Source organism: Ranitomeya imitator, chromosome 2 (assembly GCF_032444005.1).
Source record: "Ranitomeya imitator isolate aRanImi1 chromosome 2, aRanImi1.pri, whole genome shotgun sequence".
In the NCBI taxonomy this organism is placed as follows: domain Eukaryota; kingdom Metazoa; phylum Chordata; class Amphibia; order Anura; family Dendrobatidae; genus Ranitomeya; species Ranitomeya imitator.
In genome coordinates this window covers 133,012,271-133,040,124 of record NC_091283.1, presented here as the reverse complement: position 1 = coordinate 133,040,124, position 27,854 = coordinate 133,012,271, and the positions used below count along the sequence as shown (strand labels likewise).

The following is a 27,854-nucleotide window of genomic DNA, read 5'->3' as shown; positions in this document are numbered from 1 at the left end:
AGTTATTCCTTATAAATTTGCCTAAAGGTGGCAGTACTGAGCACATTCACTGTCATAGCAGCATACAGTTAGGTCCATATATATTTGGACAGAGACAACATTTTTCTAATTTTATTTATAGACATTACCACAATGAATTTTAAACAAAACAATTCAGATGCAGTTGAAGTTCAGACTTTCAGCTTTCATTTAAGGGTATCCACATTAAAATTGGATGAAGGGTTTAGGAGTTTCACCTCCTTAACATGTGCCACCCTGTTTTTAAAGGGACCAAAAGTAATTGGACAGATTCAATAATTTTAAATAAAATGTTCATTTTTAGTACTTGGTTGAAAACCCTTTGTTGGCAATGACTGCCTGAAGTCTTGAACTCATGGACATCACCAGACACCGTGTTTCCTCCTTTTTGATGCTCTGCCAGGCCTTCACTGCGGTGGTTTTCAGCTGGTTTGTTTGTGGGCCTTTCTGCCTGAAGTTTAGTCTTTAACAAGTGAAATGCATGCTCAATTGGGTTGAGATCAGGTGACTGACTTGGCCATTCAAGAATGTTCCACTTCTTTGCTTTAATAAATTCCTGGGTTGCTTTGGCTTTATGTTTTGGGTCATTGTCCATCAGTAGTATGAAATGAGGACCAATCAGTTTGGCTGCATTTGGCTGGATCTAAGCACACAGTATGGCTCTGAATACCTCAGAATTCATTCGGCTGCTTCTATCCTGTGTCACATCATCAATAAACACTAGTGACCCAGTGCTACTGGCAGTCATGCATGCCCAAGCCATCACACTGCCTCCGCCGTGTTTTACAGATGATGTGGTATTCTTTGGATCATGAGCTGTACCACGCCTTCACCATACTTTTCTCTTTCCATCATTCTGGGAGAGGTTGATCTTGGTTTCATCTGTCCAAAGAATGTTCTTCCAGAACTGTGCTGGCTTTTTTAGATGTTTTTTAGCATAGTCCAGTCTAGCCTTTTTATTCTTGATGTTTATGAGTGGCTTGCACCGTGCAGTGAACCCTCTGTATTTACTTTCATGCAGTCTTCTCTTTATGGTAGATTTGGTTATTGATACGCCGACCTCCTGGAGAGTGTTGGTCACTTGGTTGGCTGTTGTGAAGGGGTTTCTCTTCACCATGGAGATTATTCTGCGATCATCCACCACTGTTGTCCTCCGTGGGCGCCCAGGTCTTTTTGCATTGATGAGTTCACTAGTGCTTTCTTTCTTTCTCAGGATGTACCAAATTGTAGATTTTGCCACTCCTAATATTGTAGCAGTTTGTCGGATGGATTTTTTCTGTTTTCGCAGCTTAAGGATGGCTTGTTTCACCTGCATGGAGAGCTCCTTTGACCGCATGTTTTTTTCACAGCAAAATCTTCCAAATGCAAGCACCACACCTCAAATCAACTCCAGGCCTTTTATCTGCTTAATTGAGAATGACATAACGCAGAGATTGCTCACATCTGTCCATGAAATAGCCTTGGAGTCAATTGTCCAATTACTTTTGGTCCCTTTAAAAACAGGGTGGCACATGTTAAGAAGCTGAAACTCCTAAACCCTTCATCCAATTTTAATGTGGATACCCTCAAATGAAAGCTGAAAGTCTGAACTTCAACTGCATCTGAATTGTTTTGTTTAAAATTCATTGTGGTAATGTCTATAACCAAAATTAGAAAAATGTTGTCTCTGTCCAAATATATATGGACCTAACTGTAGATGAGAGGATCAGAGCTCCATACAGGAAAAACCGCACTGCAGCTTCAGCAACCACACTACAGGCTTATATGGGGCTAATTGGTGATGGAATTTACGTTTTTGGTAAAAGAAAAAATATTCAGTGTTGATGTTTGTCATAATATATTCAAACCTAATATATGAAGTTACAAGAGTAAATGTCAATCTATATGTACACAGGGGCAGACGCCAACCACACAGGCCTCCACACATTAGCAGTATATGAGCTCGCTTTCAGCTTGGTGATATAAGCTGCATCACAGGTGTGATGTCACAGCAGCTTACATGGTGGAAACAGACGTGTGATGTCACAACAGCTTACATGGTGGAAACCCAGGTGTGATGTCACAGCAGATTACATGGTGGAAACACAGGTATGATGTCACAGCAGCTTACATGGTGGAAACACAGGTGTGATGTCACAACAGCTTACATGGTGGAAACACAGGTGTGATGTCACAGCAGCTTACAGGATGAAAACACAGGCGTGATGTCACAGCAGCTTACATGGTGGAAACACAGGTGTGATGTCACAGCAGCTTACAGGATGAAAACACAGGTGTGATGTCACAGCAGTTTACAGGATGAAAACACAGGCGTGATGTCACAGCAGCTTACAGGATGAAAACACAGGTGTGATGTCACAGCAGCTTACATGGTGGAAACCCAGGTGTGATGTCACAGCAGTTTACATGGTGGAAACACAGGTGTGATGTCACAGCAGTTTACAGGATGAAAACACAGGCGTGATGTCACAGCAGCTTACAGGATGAAAACACAGGTGTGATGTCACAGCAGCTTACATGGTGGAAACCCAGGTGTGATGTCACAGCAGTTTACATGGTGGAAACACAGGTGTGATGTCACAACAGCTTACATGGTGGAAACACAGGTGTGATGTCACAGCAGCTTACAGGATGAAAACACAGGCGTGATGTCACAGCAGCTTACATGGTGGAAACCCAGGTGTGATGTCACAACAGCTTACATGGTGGAAACCCAGGTGTGATGTCACAGCAGATTACATGGTGGAAACACAGGTGTGATGTCACAGCAGCTTACATGGTGGAAACAGACGTGTGATGTCACAGCAGCTTACATGGTGGAAACACAGGTGTGATGTCACAACAGCTTACATAGTGGAAACACAGGTGTGATGTCACAGCAGCTTACATGGTGGAAACACAGGTTTGATGTCACAGCAGCTTACAGGATGAAAATACAGGCGTCATGTCACAGCAGCTTACATGGTGGAAACACAGGTGTGATGTCACAGCAGCTTACAGGATGAAAACACAGGCGTGATGTCACAGCAGTTACATGATGGAAACAGGTGTGATGTCACAACAGCTTACATGGTGGAAACACAGGTGTGATGTCACAGCAGCTTACATGGTGGAAACACAGGCGTGATGTCACAGCAGCTTACATGGTGGAAACACAGGCGTGATGTCACAGCAGCTTACATGGTGGAAACACAGGCGTGATGTCACAGCAGCTTACATGGTGGAAACACAGGCGTGATGTCACAGCAGCTTACAGGATGGAAACCCAGGTGTGATGTCACAACAGTTACATGATGGAAACAGGTGTGATGTCACAACAGCTTACATGGTGGAAACACAGGTGTGATGTCACAGCAGCTTACATGGTGGAAACACAGGTGTGATGTCACAACAGCTTACAGGATGAAAACACAGGCGTGATGTCACAGCAGCTTACATGGTGGAAACAGGTGTGATGTCACAACAGCTTACATGGTGGAAACACAGGTGTGATGTCACAGCAGCTTACAGGATGAAAACACAGGCGTGATGTCACAGCAGCTTACATTGTGGAAACACAGGTGTGATGTCACAGCAGCTTACAGGATGAAAACACAGGTGTGATGTCACAGCAGCTTACAGGATAAAAACACAGGCGTGATGTCACAGCAGCTTACATGGTGGAAACACAGGTGTGATGTCACAGCAGCTTACAGGATGAAAACACAGGCGTGATGTCACAGCAGCTTACATGGTGGAAACACAGGTGTGATGTCACAGCAGCTTACATGGTGGAAACCCAGGTGTGATGTCACAGCAGCTTACATGGTGGAAACAGACGTGTGATATCACAGCAGCTTACATGGTGGAAACACAGGTGTGATGTCACAACAGCTTACATGGTGGAAACACAGGCGTGATGTCACAGCAGCTTACATGGTGGAAACAGACGTGTGATGTCACAACAGCTTACAGGATGGAAACCCAGGTGTGATGTCACAAGTTACATGGTGGAAACACAGGTGTGATGTCACAACAGCTTACATGGTGGAAACACAGGTGTGATGTCACAACAGCTTACATGGTGGAAACAGACGTGTAAGGTCACAACAGCTTACAGGATGGAAACCCAGGTGTGATGTCACAGCAGCTTACATGGTGGAAACACAGGTGTGATGTCACAGCAGCTTACATGGTGGAAGCACAGGTGTGATGTCACAGCAGCTTACAGGATGAAAACACAGGCGTGATGTCACAGCAGCTTACAAGGTGGAAAAACAGGTGTGATGTCACAGCAGCTTACATGGTGGAAACACAGATGTGATGTCACAGCAGATTACATGGTGGAAACACAGGTGTGATGTCACAGCAGATTACATGGTGGAAACACAGGTGTGATGTCACAGCAGCTTACATGGTGGAAACAGACGTGTGATGTCACAGCAGCTTACATGGTGGAAACACAGGTGTGATGTCACAACAGCTTACAGGATGGAAACCCAGGTGTGAAGTTGGAGCGCCCCCAGACAAAGGGCCACAAGTCACTCGGTACCGGTCCCTTCTCCTTCGGTTCTACGGTTGTCACGGTGGCTGGACCCGGTCGTGACCCTGCTAAGGGGCATCCAATGAAGGTGGTAGTACAGTCTGTCAGGGGTTCGTGACGCCACCTGTGGTGTTCGGTCAGGGTGACCGACGCTGCTGTGGGGTCCGCTGGGGTGATGGAATGGCAGCTGGATGGTGTACCTTCCCACAGGTGAAGTATATCCCCAGGGCTTCCCAGTAAGGTGGATGGCGATGGTGTGAGGTGCAGGCAATAACGAGGACACAAGGTTGCAGTCTCTTTACCTTTTTACTGAAGGCTTCAATATACTCAGTCCAGAGCACGTTCAACCGGGCTATCAGAGACCGGCCGGTGCGATGGGCACATCCAGAGTTTCCCTCGCAGATGGAAATCGTTGCCTACCAATAGCGCCTGTGTGTTGTAGTCCTACCCTGCTGAGCATTCGGAATAGTCCTCACAACTGCTGCTCTCGTTCGTTAGTTCTCTACAGCTTTCTCTCTCTGTCTCTCGTTCTTTGGTTCCAGATGTTGCTAGTTTCTAACGCCCCCCAGGTATATTTTGGCTAGGACGCCACCCGTTTGACGGGAAGGCTTGGAGGTCTTCCGGGACCCTAGAGACGCCCCTCTCCCAATGTTGCCCCCTATGTCTTCGTAGGTGTAGAAGGTAGACAGCCAACCTATAATTAACTGTCCAGTGGAATTTGAACTAAGGCCTGAAGTCAGTTACTCCTACGGTGATCCGGCCACCGACTACGCGCCTCAGTAAGATGTTGCCTTCCTCTCTCGGCACAACTCTTACTGGCTCTCCTTTGTGCTTGATCTCGTTTACACTGTTCCACAATATCCTTCCTTTCGTGTCTCTCTCTTAGGATACCGCCGCAAGGTGTGCAGGCGCGGTTCCGTCACGTTCTGTTCTGTTCGCTAGGCACCTGCCAGGTTCCCACGCCTGACAGGGACCCCCCTGTCTTCTCCCTGCAACACCCCCTGCCACGGGATGTTGCCTGGTTCCAACCCAGTCAGCTTCTGACTAACTTCCTCCCCAGCCCCTAGTTTTACCAGTGTGAGGAGTGGCCCAATAAATAAAGCCTTTTTCTCCCCCTAGTGGCCGGAGTGTGAAGTGTAATGTGTTCTGGTGATACCTGGTCAGGAGAACTCCTTAGTGCCATCAGACGTACCGCTGCTCCCCTAGCGGCAGAGCGCCATTCTGCAACGACCAGGTCTCTGGGGCGCTGCACTGTCACAACAGTTACATGATGGAAACAGGTGTGATGTCACAACAGCTTACATGGTGGAAATACAGGTGTGATGTCACAGCAGCTTACATGGTGGAAACACAGATGTGATGTCACAACAGCTTACATGGTGGAAACACAGGTGTGATGTCACAGCAGCTTACAGGATGAAAACACAGGCATGATGTCACAGCAGCTTACATGGTGGAAACACAGGTGTGATGTCACAGCAGCTTACATGGTGGAAACCCAGGTGTGATGTCACAGCAGCTTATATGGTGGAAACAGACGTGTGATGTCACAGCAGCTTACATGGTGGAAACACAGGCGTGATGTCACAACAGCTTACATGGTGGAAACACAGGTGTGATGTCACAGCAGCTTACATGGTGGAAACATACGTGTGATGTCACAACAGCTTACAGGATGGAAACCCAGGTGTGAGGTCACAACAGTTACATGATGGAAACAGGTGTGATGTCACAACAGCTTACATGGTGGAAACACATGTGTGATGTCACAGCAGCTTACAGGATTAAAACACAGGCGTGATGTCACAGCAGCTTATAAGGTGGAAAAACAGGTGTGATGTCACAGCAGCTTACATGGTGGAAACACAGATGTGATGTCACAGCAGCTTACAGGATGAAAACACAGGCGTGATGTCACAGCAGCTTACATGGTGGAAACACAGGTGTGATGTCACAGCAGCTTACAGGATGAAAACACAGGTGTGATGTCACAGCAGCTTACATGGTGGAAACACAGGTGTGATGTCACAACAGCTTACAGGATGAAAACACAGGTGTGATGTCACAGCAGCTTACATGGTGGAAACACAGGTGTGATGTCACAGCAGCTTACAGGATGAAATCACAGGCGTGATGTCACAGCAGCTTACATGGTGGAAACCCAGGTGTGATGTCACAGCAGCTTACATGGTGGAAATACAGGTGTGATGTCACAACAGCTTACATGGTGGAAACACAGGCGTGATGTCACAGCAGCTTACATGGTGGAAACACTGGTGTGATGTCACAACAGCTTACATGGTGGAAACACAGGTGTGATGTCACAACAGCTTACATGGTGGAAACCCAGGTGTGATGTCACAGCAGCTTACAGGATGAAAACACAGGCGTGATGTCACAGCAGCTTACATGGTGGAAACACAGGTGTGATGTCACAGCAGCTTACAGGATGAAAACACAGGCGTGATGTCACAGCAGCTTACATGGTGGAAACACAGGTGAGATGTCACAGCAGTTTACATGGTGGAAACACAGGCGTGATGTCACAACAGCTTACATGGTGGAAACACAGGCGTGATGTCACAGCAGCTTACATGGTGGAAACAGACGTGTGATGTCACAACAGCTTACATGGTGGAAACACAGGTGTGATGTCACAGCAGCTTACATGGTGGAAACACAGGTGTGATGTCACAGCAGCTTACATGGTGGAAACACAGGTGTGATGTCACAACAGCTTGCATAGTGGAAACACAGGTGTGATGTCACAACAGCTTACAGGATGGGAACACAGGTGTGATGTCACAGCAGCTTACATGGTGGAAACAGATGTGTGATGTCACAACAGCTTACAGGATGGAAACCCAGGTGTGATGTCACAACAGCTTACATGGTGGAAACACAGGCGTGATGTCACAACAGCTTACAGGATGAAAACACAGGTGTGATGCCACAGCAGCTTACATGGTGGAAACACAAGTGTGGTGTCAGAGCAGCTTATATGGTGGAAACAGACTTGTGATGTCACAACAGCTTACATGGTGGAAACACAGGTGTGATGTCACAACAGCTTACATAGTGGAAACACAGGTGTGATGTCACAACAGCTTACATGGTGGAAACAGACGTGTGATGTCACAACAGCTTACATGGTGGAAACACAGGTGTGATGTCACAACAGCTTACATAGTGGAAACACAGGTGTGATGTCACAACAGCTTACAGGATGGAAACACAGGTGTGATGTCACAACAGCTTACATGGTGGAAACACATGCGTGATGTCACAGCAGCTTACATGGTGGAAACATAGGTGTGATGTCACAGCAGCTTACAGGATGAAAACACAGGCGTGATGTCACAGCAGCTTACATGGTGGAAACACAGGTGTGATGTCACAGCAGCTTACAGGATGAAAACACAGGCGTGATGTCACAGCAGCTTACATGGTGGAAACACAGGTGAGATGTCACAGCAGTTTACATGGTGGAAACACAGGCGTGATGTCACAACAGCTTACATGGTGGAAACAGACGTGTGATGTCACAACAGCTTACATGGTGGAAACACAGGTGTGATGTCACAACAGCTTACATGGTGGAAACAGACGTGTGATGTCACAACAGCTTACAGGATGGAAACACAGGTGTGATGTCACAACAGCTTACATGGTGGAAACACATGCGTGATGTCACAGCAGCTTACATGGTGGAAACATAGGTGTGATGTCACAGCAGCTTACAGGATGAAAACACAGGCGTGATGTCACAGCAGCTTACATGGTGGAAACACAGGTGTGATGTCACAGCAGCTTACAGGATGAAAACACAGGCGTGATGTCACAGCAGCTTACATGGTGGAAACACAGGTGAGATGTCACAGCAGTTTACATGGTGGAAACACAGGCGTGATGTCACAACAGCTTACATGGTGGAAACACAGGCGTGATGTCACAGCAGCTTACATGGTGGAAACAGACGTGTGATGTCACAACAGCTTACATGGTGGAAACACAGGTGTGATGTCACAGCAGCTTACATGGTGGAAACACAGGTGTGATGTCACAGCAGCTTACATGGTGGAAACATAGGTGTGATGTCACAGCAGCTTACAGGATGAAAACACAGGCGTGATGTCACAGCAGCTTACATGGTGGAAACACAGGTGAGATGTCACAACAGCTTACATGGTGGAAACACAGGCGTGATGTCACAGCAGCTTACATGGTGGAAACAGACGTGTGATGTCACAACAGCTTACATGGTGGAAACACAGGTGTGATGTCACAGCAGCTTACATGGTGGAAACACAGGTGTGATGTCACAGCAGCTTACATGGTGGAAACAGACGTGTGATGTCACAACAGCTTGCATAGTGGAAACACAGGTGTGATGTCACAACAGCTTACAGGATGGAAACCCAGGTGTGATGTCACAACAGCTTACATGGTGGAAACACAGGCGTGATGTCACAGCAGCTTACATGGTGGAAACACAGGTGTGATGTCACAACAGCTTACAGGATGAAAACACAGGTGTGATGTCACAGCAGCTTACATGGTGGAAACACAAGTGTGGTGTCAGAGCAGCTTATATGGTGGAAACAGACTTGTGATGTCACAACAGCTTACATGGTGGAAACAGGTGTGATGTCACAACAGCTTACATAGTGGAAACACAGGTGTGATGTCACAACAGCTTACATGGTGGAAACACAGGTGTGATGTCACAACAGCTTACATAGTGGAAACACAGGTGTGATGTCACAACAGCTTACAGGATGGAAACACAGGTGTGATGTCACAACAGCTTACATGGTGGAAACAGACGTGTGATGTCACAACAGCTTACAGGATGGAAACACAGGTGTGATGTCACAGCAGCTTACATGGTGGAAACATAGGTGTGATGTCACAGCAGCTTACAGGATGAAAACACAGGTGTGATGTCACAGCAGCTTACATGGTGGAAACACAGGTGTGATGTCACAGCAGCTTACAGGATGAAAACACAGGTGTGATGTCACAGCAGCTTACATGGTGGAAACACAGGTGTGATGTCACAGCAGCTTACAGGATGAAAACACAGGCGTGATGTCACAGCAGCTTACATGGTGGAAACACAGGTGAGATGTCACAGCAGTTTACATGGTGGAAACACAGGCGTGATGTCACAACAGCTTACATGGTGGAAACACAGGCGTGATGTCACAGCAGCTTACATGGTGGAAACAGACGTGTGATGTCACAACAGCTTACATGGTGGAAACACAGGTGTGATGTCACAGCAGCTTACATGGTGGAAACACAGGTGTGATGTCACAGCAGCTTACATGGTGGAAACAGACGTGTGATGTCACAACAGCTTGCATAGTGGAAACACAGGTGTGATGTCACAACAGCTTACAGGATGGGAACACAGGTGTGATGTCACAGCAGCTTACATGGTGGAAACAGATGTGTGATGTCACAACAGCTTACAGGATGGAAACCCAGGTGTGATGTCACAACAGCTTACATGGTGGAAACACAGGCGTGATGTCACAGCAGCTTACATGGTGGAAACACAGGTGTGATGTCACAACAGCTTACAGGATGGGAACACAGGTGTGATGTCACAGCAGCTTACATGGTGGAAACAGATGTGTGATGTCACAACAGCTTACAGGATGGAAACCCAGGTGTGATGTCACAACAGCTTACATGGTGGAAACTCAGGCGTGATGTCACAGCAGCTTACATGGTGGAAACACAGGTGTGATGTCACAACAGCTTACAGGATGAAAACACAGGTGTGATGTCACAGCAGCTTACATGGTGGAAACACAAGTGTGGTGTCAGAGCAGCTTATATGGTGGAAACAGACTTGTGATGTCACAACAGCTTACATAGTGGAAACACAGGTGTGATGTCACAACAGCTTACATGGTGGAAACAGACGTGTGATGTCACAACAGCTTACATGGTGGAAACACAGGTGTGATGTCACAACAGCTTACATAGTGGAAACACAGGTGTGATGTCACAACAGCTTACAGGATGGAAACACAGGTGTGATGTCACAACAGCTTACATGGTGGAAACAGATGTGTGATGTCACAACAGCTTACAGGATGGAAACACAGGTGTGATGTCACAGCAGCTTACATGGTGGAAACATAGGTGTGATGTCACAGCAGCTTACAGGATGAAAACACAGGCGTGATGTCACAGCAGCTTACATGGTGGAAACACAGGTGTGATGTCACAGCAGCTTACAGGATGAAAACACAGGCGTGATGTCACAGCAGCTTACAGGATGAAAACACAGGTGTAACATAGTAACATAGTTAGTAAGGCCGAAAAAAGACATTTGTCCATCCAGTTCAGCCTATATTCCATCATAATAAATACCCAGATCTACGTCCTTCTACAGAACCTAATAATTGTATGATACAATATTGTTCTGCTCCAGGAAGACATCCAGGCCTCTCTTGAACCCCTCGACTGAGTTCGCCATCACCACCTCCTCAGGCAAGCAATTCCAGATTCTCACTGCCCTAACAGTAAAGAATCCTCTTCTATGTTGGTGGAAAAACCTTCTCTCCTCCAGACGCAAAGAATGCCCCCTTGTGCCCGTCACCTTCCTTGGTACAAACAGATCCTCAGCGAGATATTTGTATTGTCCCCTTATATACTTATACATGGTTATTAGATCGCCCCTCAGTCGTCTTTTTTCTAGACTAAATAATCCTAATTTCGCTAATCTATCTGGGTATTGTAGTTCTCCCATCCCCTTTATTAATTTTGTTGCCCTCCTTTGTACTCTCTCTAGTTCCATTATATCCTTCCTGAGCACCGGTGCCCAAAACTGGACACAGTACTCCATGTGCGGTCTAACTAGGGATTTGTACAGAGGCAGTATAATGCTCTCATCATGTGTATCCAGACCTCTTTTAATGCACCCCATGATCCTGTTTGCCTTGGCAGCTGCTGCCTGGCACTGGCTGCTCCAGGTAAGTTTATCATTAACTAGGATCCCCAAGTCCTTCTCCCTGTCAGATTTACCCAGTGGTTTCCCGTTCAGTGTGTAATGGTGATATTGATTCCCTCTTCCCATGTGTATAACCTTACATTTATCATTGTTAAACCTCATCTGCCACCTTTCAGCCCAAGTTTCCAACTTATCCAGATCCATCTGTAGCAGAATACTATCTTCTCTTGTATTAACTGCTTTACATAGTTTTGTATCATCTGCAAATATCGATATTTTACTGTGTAAACCTTCTACCAGATCATTAATGAATATGTTGAAGAGAACAGGTCCCAATACTGACCCCTGCGGTACCCCACTGGTCACAGCGACCCAGTTAGAGACTATACCATTTATAACCACCCTCTGCTTTCTATCACTAAGCCAGTTGCTAACCCATTTACACACATTTTCCCCCAGACCAAGCATTCTCATTTTGTGTACCAACCTCTTGTGCGGCACGGTATCAAACGCTTTGGAAAAATCGAGATATACCACGTCCAATGACTCACCGTGGTCCAGTCTATAGCTTACCTCTTCATAAAAACTGATTAGATTGGTTTGACAGGAGCGATTTCTCATAAACCCATGCTGATATGGAGTTAAACAGTTATTCTCATTGAGATAATCCAGAATAACATCCCTCAGAAACCCTTCAAATATTTTACCAACAATAGAGGTTAGACTTACTGGCCTATAATTTCCAGGTTCACTTTTAGAGCCCTTTTTGAATATTGGCACCACATTTGCTATGCGCCAATCCTGCGGAACAGACCCTGTCGCTATAGAGTCCCTAAAAATAAGAAATAATGGTTTATCTATTACATTACTTAGTTCTCTTAGTACTCGTGGGTGTATGCCATCCGGACCCGGAGATTTATCTATTTTAATCTTATTTAGCCGGTTTCGCACCGGCTAAATAGTAAAGGTGTGATGTCACAACAGCTTACAGGATGAAAACACAGGTGTGATGTCACAGCAGCTTACATGGTGGAAACACAGGTGTGGTGTCAGAGCAGCTTATATGGTGGAAACAGACTTGTGATGTCACAACAGCTTACATGGTGGAAACACAGTTGTGATGTCACAACAGCTTACATAGTGGAAACACAGGTGTGATGTCACAACAGCTTACATGGTGGAAACAGACGTGTGATGTCACAACAGCTTACATGGTGGAAACACAGGTGTGATGTCACAACAGCTTACATAGTGGAAACACAGATGTGATGTCACAACAGCTTACAGGATGGAAACACAGGCGTGATGTCACAGCAGCTTACATGGTGGAAACATAGGTGAGATGTCACAGCAACTTACATGGTGGAAACATAGGTGTGATGTCACAGCAACTTACATGGTGGAAACACAGGCGTTATGTCACAGCAGCTTACATGGTGGAAACATAGGTGTGATGTCACAGCAGCTTACATGGTGGAAACAGACGTGTGATGTCACAGCAGCTTACATGGTGGAAACACAGTTGTGATGTCACAACAACTTACATGGTGGAAACAGACGTGTGATGTCACAGCAGCTTACATGGTGGAAACACAGTTGTGATGTCACAGCAGCTTACATGGTGGAAACACAGTTGTGATGTCACAGCAGCTTACATGGTGGAAACACAGGTGTGGTGTCACAGCAGCTTACATGGTGGAAACACAGGTGTGATGTCACAGCAGCTTACAGGATGGAATCCCACTTGTTTTTTTCTGTAGCTTGGCCACAATAAACGCAATAGTGAGATAATAGGCAGTTACCTGATTAAACGTGACTTGTGATGTCACTGCTACTAAAATGTTTGAAATACATTTGTGATGGGAACTTTCCTAACCTAAACTCACTTGTGATGTCAGACATGCATACCCGAATATAAACCAGTTGTGATGTCACAGCAGCTTTCTTGATGGATATACCCATGTATCAGTAGACTAATCGGGGGGCAGACACCAACAGTATGGTGACAGGTGGGTAATAGTTGTAGACCACCTCATTCATTAGTCTACAGAAAATCTCTACTACTGCACCACAGTGTTCTCTAGGCTTTCATTGTCTGTGGAATATACAATATTAACACTGTATAAAGACTATTTAGGATTGTATGAAGTTGTGACCATAATGAATTTGTTTCCCAGCATGCCAATCACCGGATACAAGAGGTTCAGAAGGAAATAGATGCTTTGCAGGCCTCCAGACAGAACCTACGAGAATTTCTTTGTGAGGATGAAGACACATTTCGCATGGAGGAATGCTGCAAAGTGTTCAGCTGCTTTTTTCAAAAATTTCAGCTAGCCATTAAGGTGAGTAAATGGAAAACAACAGCTGCTTCTCCTCCATTGTGTGACAGGTAGTGATGGTGAGCACCATATATGACATTGTCCTGAGCGCTGTAGGAGAGCCAGGCCATTTATACATCAGCTTCTTTCGATTTTAGAAAGCCACTTGAGAAATTTATCATCCCCCGTATGCCAGAAAACTTTTGTCAAACAGTCACAAAATGTGCCACACGCACTAATTGCGGACAGTTTTGCAACTTTTTGCATCCGCCTTGTCTCTTTTTGCATTGACCTTGATGTCTTATAAAAAGGAATGACGCCACATGTCAAGCTTACTATACTGTACGCCAGAACACTGGACTACATGGCCACTTTAATCCACAGTCCTAGGGTGCCCACATTTATTAAGAGGCATGTGCATCTTATTACAGAAAACTCCAATCTTGCTTCATTTCCTCCCTTGTTCTTCAATTTGTCCCTGATTTCCTGATCTCCGTTCCTATCGATGATTGAATACATAATTGTTTATATTCAGAAATAATATTTTGTATATACCCAACTAAATCAGGTTACCTTATTTAATATCCCTATCTCCCTTGGATAACACCCTAATTGTCTTTTTCCACCTAGTTTTTTCCTGCCACTGTAGTCCTAGCCCCTCTTAGTCACAGCAGGGCCTCAATACTTCAGTGGCCTTCACACGTATCCTCATAAGTCACTATATTGTCCCTTCCCCAAATAGTAAATACAGCCCGCCTTCACCTCAAAACTGCACCCTCCAGCTTGTTCCTATAATCTCCTGCAAATCCTGATGTGTTGGCAGGAAAAATACATGAGGTTTTTTTTTAATGATTTTTTTCCCCATTCATTAGAATGGGTGAAAAACTATGCAAAAACGCTGAAAGAATTGACATGCTGCAGATATGAAACTGCTTTAAGTCTGCAAAGAAAAAAATAAGTAACATACATGAGAATTAAGGAATCGCATTCTCTTTGTTGGGACTGTAAAATAGTGTTTTCAAGGCAAAAACGTGTGGCAAAAAAAGGCGAGAAAAACACAAAGTGTGAACACAGCTTATGCACCCTCTCCACATCTGCAGACTATTATTCCCTACTACATAAAGCTGATTGAGAAAAATGTACAGGGCGTATGCAGAAGATGTCAGAACTTTTTTTTTTTAAAAAGGGGTTGTCCGGCCTTAGGGTACAAGTCTGCAGTCATCCTTTGTGCCCAACGTGCTGTGCCAACATCGGGAGTGGTGGGCATGTGAACCTACATATGCGATTTGCATACATGCGGTCGCATGCCGACTAGACGCGCGACACGTCTACTTGGAATGTGGCTGGGAGTATGCAAATCCTCGCAGCTTGCAGTGTGCATGTAGTGAGGATTTGCCAGTCCGCAGTCACATAGAGTGTCTGCAGACTTCTTCCCCAAGGCCGGACAACCCCTTTAGCACAGCAAGCATTTGAGCAAGCCGCAATTATTTTACAGATTTCCCGATTCCCAGAAACATACCATTTTTATTGATAATAGAAAACTGATACTTCTGCAATGGTAACAGAATTTATTGAGGAAGCTGAGCATAGACGGCACATCACCGCAGATCTTCACATGAATACTTTCTGGGCAGATACAAGGGTTAACAGCAGACTAACCGCCGGGCTCTCACTTCCCCTCGCCGCACAGAACGGAGTACGGCAGACATAGTTCATTGCTTCATCATAATCTGTTCTATCAGTAACACTCCTGCTCCCATTTAACACGCATGTGAAAAAGATTTTCTCATTCTCATTGTTGCAGGAAACATGAGATTAATTTTAGTCATGCAATGGTAGCATGTCATCTGGGAGGTTATTGGACAAGGATGTAGCTCCAGAACGGTTAATCACTATTTTTATGATTTTTGTTAATATCATGCCGGAAGCGTCCGGGCTGAAGTCTACAGATCAAGAAGACTGCTGGCACTCCTTAACCAGTGGGTGCTCAATTAGGATTCCTCTCCAATTATAATAACATTCATAAAACCTGGCGCGCCAAGGCTGATGCAACGAAAGTAGTTCATACAAGCAATCCACTATGACGTTTAAGACGGTCATTTGGCCTTCATCAGAACCGTCCATGGAAAAGATGGTGCGGGATCAGCCTTAATGTTTCGGATTGCTGAAGGGAAATAGCTAAGTGATATAAAGCAAGGAGAATTGGGTAGGAGCCCAAATGATGTGCGCTGAAAACGATATCAGCTCCTCACCCCCCAACTATCACGCATCATTTATAGCCCTGGTGTCCTTATATGAGTCAGTGGGACATTTTATATCGCCCCAGGATCCAGAGCCCACATGCAGCTGCCGCATCTATGCTCACTACTCTGCACTCATTACCTGCTTAGAGACAACTTTCCTGAACATCTTCCTTAGTGATTGTGTTCCGCATCATTTGTACAGCATATTTTGTTATCATCTACATTTTGCCATTCCTCTAATATTACTCATGCAAATGTATGAGCAAATTAACATTTCCGTTATTCTAAATATGCAATTTGCATATTTAACTCCCAGTGGCGCATTGCATGGCCTATAAGTCTCTTCATACTGGCATGTTAGGCATGGCACTCTTTACAAGGAAAGACATTGCCCCTTAGACCCCAGTCAGAGGCCTCTCACCCAGCCAAATCAGTTCTCCTGCTTTGCACTGAAGAGGGGCAAGCTACCCGAAACACATGTTTGCAATTGGAGTACATGTATCTGGTTTGGCTTTCTTTCTTAGTCACATGGCAAAAATCCTTAAAAGGTCAATATTGACTTTTAGGATTGCTACTTCCAGTTGATGGCAATAGAGTTGTAGTCTTCTTTTCCTTTGAAGTGGCAACTTCCATATTTATTTCCCAACAGAGCATTGCATGGCCTATAAGTCTCCTCATTACCAGAAGGAGAGACATTACCACGTAGAGCCTTAATGATATTGCACATTTTTACACATTCTCAGTAGTTAATGTGCTTTGTGAATAATAATGCAATAATAAAGGTAATAGTAATAGAAAGTTGTTACATATCCTCATGCTGTTAGGAATAAAATGATTGTTCCTGATCAATGATAACACTGGTCAACGCAATTTTTCTGGCAAAAGGTTTTAAAACATATTTTAAGTCAATTTTGGCTGCTGATTACGAATATGAACTCTGTTTTTGGCTATCACATCAACATTTCAAGATATTTTCAATTTTTGATGAAAATTACTCCTAATGTTTTATGATAAAAACACATGATTTTCGATACTACATTTTGTATATTTTAATCAAGGAATAACAAAGATTACAAAGTCTATGTACAGAAAATCAAATATACTTACAGAATGAAACTACAAAATATAAAAACACATATATACAGTGCCTACAAGTAGTATTCAACCCCCTGCAGATTTAGCAGGTTTACCCATTTGGAATTAACTTGGCATTGTGACATTTGGACTGTAGATCAGCCTGGAAGTGTGAAATGCACTGCAGCAAAAAAGAATGTTATTTCTATGTTTATTTTTTTTAAAATTGTGATAAGTCTTTTCAGAGGGTCATTTATTATTCAACCCCTCAACACACCAGAATTCTGTTTGATTCCCCTAAAGTATTAAGAAGTAGTTCAGGCACAAAGAACAATGAGCTTCACATGTTTGGATTAATTATCTCTTTTTCCAGCCTTTTCTGACTATTTAAGACCCTCCCCAAACTTGTGATCAGCACTCATACATGGTCAACATGGGAAAGACAAAGGAGCATTCCAAGGCCATCAGAGACAAGATCGTGGAGGGTCACAAGGCTGGCAAGGGGTACAAAACCCTTTCCAAGGAGTTGGGCCTACCTGTCTCCACTGTTGGGAGCATCATCCGGAAGTGGAAGGCTTATGGAACTACTGTTAGCCTTCCACGGCCTGGACAGCCTTTGAAAGTTTCCTCCTGTGCCGAGGCCAGGCTTGTCCGAAGAGTCAAGGCTAACCCAAGGACAACAAGGAAGGAGCTCCGGGAAGATCTCATGGCAGTGGGGACATTGGTTTCAGTCAATACCATAAGTAACGTACTCCACCGCAATGGTCTCCGTTCCAGACGAGCCCGTAAGGTACCTTTACTTTCAAAGCGTCATGTCAAGGCTCGTCTACAGTTTGCTCATGATCACTTGGAGGACTCTGAGACTGACTAGTTCAAGGTTCTCTGGTCTGATGAGACCAAGATCGAGATCTTTGGTGCCAACCACACACGTGACGTTTGGAGACTGGATGGCACTGCATACGACCCCAAGAATACCATCCCTACAGTCAAGCATGGTGGTGGCAGCATCATGCTGTGGGGCTGTTTCTCAGCCAAGAGGCCTGGCCATCTGGTCCGCATCCATGGGAAGATGGATAGCACGGCCTACCAGGAGATTTTGGCCAAGAACCTCCGCTCCTCCATCAAGAATCTTAAGATGGGTCGTCATTTCATCTTCCAACAAGACAATGACCCAAAGCACACAGCCAAGAAAACCAAGGCCTGGTTCAAGAGGCAAAAAATCAAGGTGTTGCAGTGGCCTAGTCAGTCTCCTGACCTTAACCCAATTGAAAACTTGTGGAAGGAGCTCAAGATTAAAGTCCACATGAGACACCCAAAGAACCTAGATAACTTGGAGAAGATCTGCATGGAGGAGTGGGCCAAGATAACTCCAGAGACCTGTGCCGGCCTGATCAGGTGTTATAAAAGACGATTATTAGCTGTAATTGCAAACAAAGGTTATTCCACAAAATATTAAACCTAGGGGTTGAATAATAATTGACCCACACTTTTATGTTTAAAATTTATACAAATTTAACTGAGCAACAAAACTTTTTGGTTTGTAAGATTTATGCATCTGTTAATAAATCCTGCTCTTGTTTGAAGTTTGAAGGCTCTAACTTATTTGCATCTTATTAAACCTGCTAAATCTGCAGGGGGTTGAATACTACTTGTAGGCATTGTATATGGCACACAGATGAATGACAAATGGCAGCTACTTGAACTTTCTTTTCTTGGCTGATCTGTGATGTACAGCTTCTGGGTTGTCTCTCATCAAGCTCCAGCAATAGTCAGCCATCATATGTGAGTCCCACCGGCCTTGATACCATTCTTCCATTGTTTTAATGTCCTGATGAAAACGCTCCCCTTGTTCCTCGCTCACAACCCCAAGGTTCTCCGGAAAAAAGTCCAAATAGCTGTGTAAATAGTGAATCTTGATACTCATTCTACATCCAAGATTTCACAGACTCATTAGTAGCTCTTCCACAATCTCTTCATAGTTGTCTGCTTTCTTATTCCCTAGATACCCTTATTGTGATATATATATATATATTTTTTTTTACTGCTGGTATTGGTGGTTGCGGCCATTCCAACATTGGCTGCCTCCACTGCTGGTCACCATCTATTAACTGTTCGTGTTCAGTTACACGTCTATTCACTCCTCTGATTACACGTGCCCATTGTAAGTTTCCACATTTGGTTAGCGCGGTGTCCTTATTCATGTACATTTTTCTCTTCCACAATCTCTTCATAGTCTGCTTTCTTATTCCCTAGAAAATTCTGCACCACATTACAAAATGCATTCCAAGCTCTTTCTTCTGTCTCATTCATTGATGTGATAACATTTGGTAATCATAAGTGTTCTTATTTGAGGTTCATCAAATATTCCAGCCTTTTTCTTCTCTTCACTAAGACCAGGAAAAGTTGAACATATACAGTCATGGCCAAAAGTATTGACACCCCTGCAATTCTGTCAGATAATACTCATTTTCTTCCTGAAAATGATTGCAAACACAAATTATTTGGTATTATTATCTTCATTTAATTTGTCTTAAATGAAAAAACACAAAAGAGAATGAAGCAAAAAGCAAAACATTGATCATTTCACACAAAACTCCAAAAATGGGCCAGACAAAAGTATTGGCACCCTCAGCCTAATACTTGGTTGCACAACCTTTAGCCAAAATAACTGCGACCAACCGCTTCCGGTAACCATCAATGAGTTTCTTACAATGCTCTGCTGGAATTTTAGACCATTCTTCTTTGGCAAACTGCTCCAGGTCCCTGATATTTGAAGGGCGCCTTCTCCAAACTGCCATTTTTAGATCTCTCCACGGGTGTTCTATGGGATTCAGGTCTGGACTCATTGCTGGCCACCTTAGAAGTCTCCAGTGCTTTCTCTCAAACCATTTTCTAGTGCTTTTTGAAGTGTGTTTTGGGTCATTGTCCTGCTAGAAGACCCATGACCTCTGAGGGAGACCCAACTTTCTCACACTGGGCCCTACATTATGCTGCAAAATTTGTTGGTAGTCTTCATACTTCATAATGCCATGCACACGGTCAAGCAGTCCAGTGCCAGAGGCAGCAAAGCAACCCCAAAACATCAGGGAACCTCCGCCATGTTTGACTGTAGGGACCATGTTCTTTTCTTTGAATGCCTCTTTTTTTTCTCTTGTAAACTGTATGTTGATGCCTTTGCCCAAAAAGCTCTACTTCTGTCTCATCTGACCAGAGAACATTCTTCCAAAACGTTTTAGGCTTTTTCAGGTAAGTTTTGGCAAACTCCAGCCTGGCTTTTTTATGTCTCGGGGTAAGAAGTGGGGTCTTCCTGGGTCTTCTACCATACAGTCCCTTTTCATTCAGATGCCGACGGATAGTACGGGTTGACACTGTTGTACCCTCGGCCTGCAGGGCAGCTTGAACTTGTTTGGATGTTAGTCGAGGTTCTTTATCCAACATCCGCACAATCTTGTGTTGAAATCTCTTGTCAATTTTTCTTTTCCATCCACTTCTAGGGAGGTTAGCCACAGTGCCATGGGCTTTAAACTTTTTCATGACACTGCGCACGGTAGACACAGGAACATTCAGGTCTTTGGAGATGGACTTGTAGCCTTGAGATTGCTCATGCTTCCTCACAATTTGGTTTCTCAAGTCCTCAGACAGTTCTTTGGTCTTCTTTCTTTTCTCCATGCTCAATGTGGTACACACAAGGACACAGGACAGAGGTTGAGTCAACTTTAATCCATGTCAACTGGCTGCAAGTGTGATTTAGTTATTGCCAACACCTGTTAGGTGCCACAGGTAAGTTACAGGTGCTGTTAATTACACAAATTAGAGAAGCATCATATGATTTTTCGAACAGTGATAATACTTTTGTCCACCCCCTTTTTTATGTTTGGTGTGAAATTATATCCAATTTGGCTTTAGGACAATTCTTTTTGTGTTTTTTTTTCATTTAAGACAAATTAAATGAAGATAATAATAACAAATAATTTGTGTTTGCAATCATTTTCAGGAAGAAACTGAGTATTATCTGACAGAATTGCAGGGGTGTGAATACTTTTGGCCATGACTGTATACTGTATAGTTAAAGCATTCTCCACTGTGATTGAGAGCTTTGACAAACTGCTTTATCAATCCAAGTTTTATGTGTAAGGGAGGAAAGACAATGTCCTTCCTGTCCACTAGAGGATCATGGATGACATTCTTATCGCCAGATGCCAACCTCTGTCGCTAAGGCCATTCAGTTTTCACCCAATGCTCTGCTGTAACTCTACTGTCCCAGTAGCACAGAAAACAAGGGTGTTATCATAACAAAATGGGAATTATGCATGTTCAAAGAAAACAAAGATATTCTCACATTTATTGGGAGACTAAATGAAAACTAAATTTACCTTAGTGAACTGTATAAACCGGCACTTTTCATACACTACTTATATTTATCATGGAATTCATGAAAATGGGCTATATACCTATAGCGCAAAAACGTGATGTGATAGGGAAATTATAAGATCGGATTTGAATTCAGCACCCTCAAATTAGTCTAAAACTGTTCTTAACCCCTTACTGGCATCGGACGTACTATACCGTCCGATGCCGGCTCCCCTGCTTTGATGCAGGGCTCCGCGGTGAGCCCGCATCAAAGCCGGGACATGTCTGCTGTTTTGAACAGCTGACATGTGCCCGTAATAGGCGCGGGCAGAATCGCGATCTGCCCGCACCTATTAACTAGTTAAATGCCGCTGTCAAACGCAGACAGCGGCATTTAACTACCGCTTCCGGCCGGGCGGCCGGAAATGACGTCATTGCCGACCCCCGTCACATGATCGGGGGTTGGCGATGCTTGTGAATGGTAACCATAGAGGTCCTTGAGACCTCTATGGTTACTGATTGCCCGTCGCTGTGAGCGCCACCCTGTGGGCGGCGCTCACAGCACACGTGCAATTCTGCTACATAGCAGCGATCAGCAGATCGCTGCTATGTAGCAGAGCCGATCGTGCTATGCCTGCTTCTAGCCTCTCATGGAGGCTATTGAAGCATGGCAAAAGTAAAAAAAAAAAGTTTAAAAAAAATGTGAAAAAAATAAAAAAAACATAAAAGTTTAAATCACCCCCCTTTCGCCCCAATCAAAATAAATCAATAAAAAAAATATCAAATCTACGCATATTTGGTATCGCCGCGCTCAGAATCGCCCGATCTATCAATTAAAAAAAAGTATTAACCTGATCGCTAAACAGCGTAGCGGGAAAAAAATTCGAAACGCCAGAATTACGTTTTTTTGGTCGCCGCCACATTGCATTAAAATGCAATAACGGGCGATCAAAAGAACGTATCTGCACCGAAATGCTATCATTAAAAACATCATCTCGGCACGCAAAAAATAAGCCCTCAACCGACCCCAGATGATGAAAAATGGAGACGCTACAAGTATCGGAAAATGACGCAATTTTTTTTTTTTTTTTTTTTTAGCAACGTTTGGAATTTTTTTTCACCACTTAGATAAAAAATAACCTAGTCATGTTTGGTGTCTATGAACTCGTAATGACCTGGCAGGTCAGTTTTAGCATTTAGTGAACCTAGCAAAAAAGCCAAACAAAAAACCAATGTGGGATTGCACTTTTTTTGCAATTTCACCGCACTTGGAATTTTTTTCCCGTTTTCTAGTGCACGACATGCTAAAACCAATGATGTCGTTCAAAAGTACAACTCGTCCCGCAAAAAATAAGCCCTCACATGGCCAAATTGACAGAAAAATAAAAAAGTTATGGCTCTGGGAAGGAGGGGAGCGAAAAACGAACACGGAAAAACGAAAAATCCCCCGGTCATGAAGGGGTTAAAGTCCATGCCAGAAATTTTCTTTTTTTTTTGTAGACCAGTGTAATTTGCACCATCTGTAATAACAATTCTGAATATTTAGCAGTTCTTTATCAGATGTTGTATGGATAAAATATAAGTCTAGCTAAGTCCATAAACAGAAAACCATTGTAATGGCTGTAGCTTTCTGGCGGTGTGTGCGACCAGCATTCTCTTAGTGTAAAATACATGAACACTGGTGGTGTCAGAGGCAAATGGGCATGTGGTTGACAGGGTGTGATGTCTTGTAACAAGCACAGGGAGTAGTTTAGAGAAGTATCTGAACCACTGAAAGTTTTTTGTAAGCTAATATATTTAGAATAATATCATGCATAATTGTAAAATCTCATGATATAAATAATTTTCACATAGGAAAATAAACACCGGGATCAGGAAGAACAGAGACGGAAAGAGTGGGAAAAAAAGCGTTTACAGAAAAGACATTCAATGGCTACTTGTGGTGCACTAGAAGCGAGCCAGTCAAAAGATGAACTTGAACTTACACTGGAGAGGAACCTACGTAACGCAAGTCGACCTGTGGGAAGAAGAGTGTGCAGAATGCATTCTTTAGGATGGAACAACACAAAGCCCTTTATATCTTGTGGTGATGAAGGTGAGGAACGTTGTGAGCAGAAGAGTGCTGAGCAGATGAGGAAGGTGTCTGAGCGTGTTCTAAAGCAACAGATGAAGTATAAAAGTCAAAAGAATGTCAATACTGAAAGCAAGAACAGACTTTATCAATTACCTGTTACAAAAAATAGTACTTCCTACCAGTCGGAAGCCAAAGTTGACTTTCACAAAGTCAGTTTGTTATTATCAACAGAGCAAACAGAGATTTTCCAGGTGTTCCCCAAGACATATGCATGTCACGCTTCTGATCATCAACCACTCCATAGGTCTAGATGTTCAGAAACGGAACAGCACATACTACATAATAGGAACCAGCTGGAAAATATATCAGAGTTACCTGATAATTCACTACAACAATCTGAGATAAAGTGCCTCACAGATACATTTTCTCCTCCATTGAAAGACTGCCATGTGTTGAGTAAATCATTAGATTGTCTAGAAAAGAGTTCAGTACAATTACTTGACAATCATCCAATGGACCATTTAATATTTGAGGCATCAAAACAATCAAAAGCATTGCATGGACAAGAAATCCAAATATCATCAGATCATTGTCCATTTCTCCAGGAATCACCATCCCATCCAACACAAAAATGTGCCAGCCAAATATTACTAAAGGCAATACCTGGACATTTAGATGGTGACAATCTCAGCAAGTCACAAACTCATTGTAATAATACGCATCTTACACCAGGAGCACTACCAGACAATTTGAAAGCTCAAGTTGTCAAGAAATTAATAGAAAAGGACACAAGTGACAGTGCTCCTCAAACACCAGATCGGTCCAAGAAAATACTCTACCCTTCTGCACTCCAGACTTTTACATTTTCTGAAGGTCTTGTTAGACCTGATCCTCAAGTGCATGAAAGCAATACAAAATCAGTCATGCCGTGTACATACAATTCCTCTTTGCAGACAGTAGCTGAAGGGAAATCACAGACAGTAAGCGACTTTAAAGATATTTCAGGAAATAAACTAAAAAATAATTCCTTCCAGATATCGTACCATAATGAATCAGAGAACCCTGACCAAACATCTGACCTTACATCTTCCCAACAGGCAAATAGACTTAATATTGTGTCAGAATCATCAATTCTTCCTAAGAGTTCCAAACCATCAACCCAAGTTACTGCTAAAACAATTAAACACACATTAGTGAAATCTGCAGTGCGGAACATGAGGAATTCGGTGGCTCTCGCTGCCTCCCAGGTATCCAGTCCATCATCAATTCCACCAAGATTTGATTCATCCGGTCAAAATCAAATTGTTAATAAATCTGAGACTCCCAAAACTCGGAGATCCCAGCCTGGACGTTTAGTGTCAAAGATAAAGTTTGTGGAGCCATTATCAGCTAAACAAGATATCACAGTGAAAGAGACAATTGATCACATTGTAATGTCAAAGGAGAAAAATGCGGACCCATCAAATGAAGCCTTGAGAGGCCTCCAGTACATAGAATATAGTTCAAAGTACATTAGGGATGTTCATACAGTGGTACAGAAAGAAACTAATAGTCCTTGCTCGAAATGGAAAAGGGAATTAAAAAATACCTCAGAAAAAGCCAACGGTGTTAGAATAGAACCAACGTTAGAGAACAATTTTGGGACTAACCGATACAATCTGGAGCACAAGAGCGGAGATGCCATCAAAAACTCTGCAGGGAGAAATGGAAGGAGCATCCCAAAGAAAGCAAAAACTAATGATTTGGGGATTAGAAGAGTCCCTTTAACCAAAGACCCAGCCATGGCATCAGTGAGTCCATCTGTCATCAAACAACCTAGACATGTGCAAAAAGAGAGCAAAGATAGCAAAATGCAACAAAAAATAAGTGTCTCTACTGCTGGAGTGAGTAAATCAATCCCAGCCAAAAATATGGGCCCCTTCAAGGAGAAGGAAAGTTCACATGCAAATAATAGTGACTTTGCTAAATCTGAGGGCAATGGAAGCCCCTCTATAACTTCTAAACATTGTGTTCCCGCTTCACCCAAGGGTGAGGCTTGGACATCACAACTTTCATCTAAGAAAGCTAATTCTGTGGCTCGTGTAGCTATTCACGTCATTAAACACTGTGAGGTCAACTCAACCCTTACAAGGGGGAACAAGAATACTTACACGGATACTCACCCAATCTGGAGGTGAAACACCAGATTGAGATACTAATTGTGGAGATATGAATAGTGGGGTAGTGCTGTAGTGTGATGGGTGGCACCCACCAGGTCTGACTCAGAGATGAGTCCACCACTTATTGTTTGCACAAGGTTACCGAAAGGGAAGTACTGTCTTATATATAGTGAAGCGGACATCCAGTACATGGCTGCATTAGGAACTGTGACACTAATAAGCCTTCCACTACCGCCGTGCTTTATATCATAGCACCAGTATGAGGAACTAACCAAGAGGAACAGAGACTGATTCTACATTACTCTTTAGCAAGCTAACACTGCAGCACCACACCAGGTCCTGTACGAAGACTGTGGGGGAAGGTACTCGAAAATGATTGACTATGTCTCGGAATGTGTGATTATTTAATATATGACTTATTACATTGTTGCCTTGGAATCTTATTTATTCACATTGATGTTTCCACATGAAATATATTTATTTTTTTAAAATAGCAGATTAGAGATATGGCTTTTCATTCCATGTCTGATCATTGGGGAATGTCTCTTACACTAGTACAATATTTATATACTGTTTCCACCAAGGGCTAGAACTTCTTGTAGGGTGGCACCAATGTTTACCTATCACCAATGCATTTGGCTATGTTTACTATGCTCTCCTTGGTCTACAACCTTGTCAACAGCGGCGGACATTCCAAGAGAATTAAGATAATTCAGTTTATAGTCATATTGCACAATGGATTGCTTTCTTATGTCTAATAATATGAAATTCTATTTTTCCTGTTTTCGTGCGGCTTTCTTGAGGATTTATTTATGAAGGGAAATGTATTGGTTTAGTTTTGTATATCACACTTATGACATTTGTAAAATTTTCTTTTAATAAAATTTCACCCTTAATAAGAGAAAAGTATCATGAGAAAATGTATATTAATGTATTTTCTTCCGCAGTGACCGCACATTACATTACAGGGCCACAAAGCAACGCATTTAATGTATGTAAAATTACTCAATTTCCCATATGTGTATCTAATGGCCCAAAGTATGTGGAACCCTTCTGTAATTAATAGGGGTTTTCCCACGAACAAAGTTAATTTTAAAGATGATTTTAATCAATAGATGTTGGAATAATAATAATTTCCACAATTGGGTGTGTGCTAAAAAAATGTTCCTGTGCTGAGATAATCTTATAAATGTGCCCCTGCTGTGTACTGTGTAATGGCTGTGTCTGACCCTACAGGAACATGGTCTGATCATATCACAGCTCCTGGGCAGGGGAGAAAGGAAAAGAGTATATACAGATAGCACAGCATGGACTAGCAGCTGATTCTTTTTGTGAAGTAAAACATTTCCTTGCCTGTTTTTAAAAAATGTTTTATCTCAAAGAGAATTATTTGCGATCCCATGCTGTAATGTCTGTACACTCTTTTCGTCCCCCTGCCTGTCTAGGAGATGTGGTATGATCAGACCATGTTCCTGCATGGTCAGACACAGTAGGGGCACATTTATCAGATTATCTCAGCACAGGAACATTTTTTTAAACACATCCAATTGTGGAAATTATTATTAGTCCAAGATCTATTGATGAAAATGAATGTTGTTTGTGGGACAACCCCTTTAATGAGATTGTTCCATTAAAAACATTTAACTCCTGTCGACTGGATAGGTGATAAATATGTAATCACTTGGGGTCTGACCCCCCCATCCATCCAAAGAATAGTAGCCCCAAAGTAGCAGTAGCTGGTATAATTGGGGCGATAACACACATACAGTCATGGCCGAATGTGTTGGCACGCTTGAAATTGTTCCAGAAAATGTATTTCTTCAAGAAAATAATTGCAGTTACACGTTTTGGTATACATATGTTTATTGCTTTTGTGTGTATTGGAACAAGGCAAAAAAAAAAGAAAAAAGGAAGATTGGACATAATTTCACACACAACCCAAAAATGGGCCGGACAAAATTCTTGGCACCTTTCCAAAATTTTGGGTAAACAACTTTGTGATGCTCGTTCAAACTCACCTGTGGCAAGGACCAGGTGTTGGCAATATGAAAATCACACCTGAAACCAGACAAAAAGGGAAGAAGTTGACTTAATCTTTGCGCTCTGTGTCTGTGTGTGCCACCTTA

At 43.2% G+C, this 27,854-nt stretch overlaps 1 protein-coding gene across 2 annotated transcripts in view; it reads left to right on the top strand.

Moving 5' to 3' along the window:
- LOC138662117 (formin-J-like) overlaps positions 1 to 26,634 on the top strand; it is a 114,570-nt gene extending 87,936 nt beyond the window's left edge. For both annotated transcript variants that reach the window (XM_069747265.1, XM_069747264.1), the window contains exons 11-12: positions 13,688 to 13,852; positions 23,350 to 26,634. In XM_069747265.1, coding sequence (XP_069603366.1) covers positions 13,688 to 13,852; positions 23,350 to 25,746 — 2,562 coding nt within the window. In that variant the 3' untranslated portion in view covers positions 25,747 to 26,634. The remainder of the gene's footprint in view (positions 1 to 13,687; positions 13,853 to 23,349) is intronic.
- Positions 26,635 to 27,854: the final 1,220 nt, after the last annotated feature.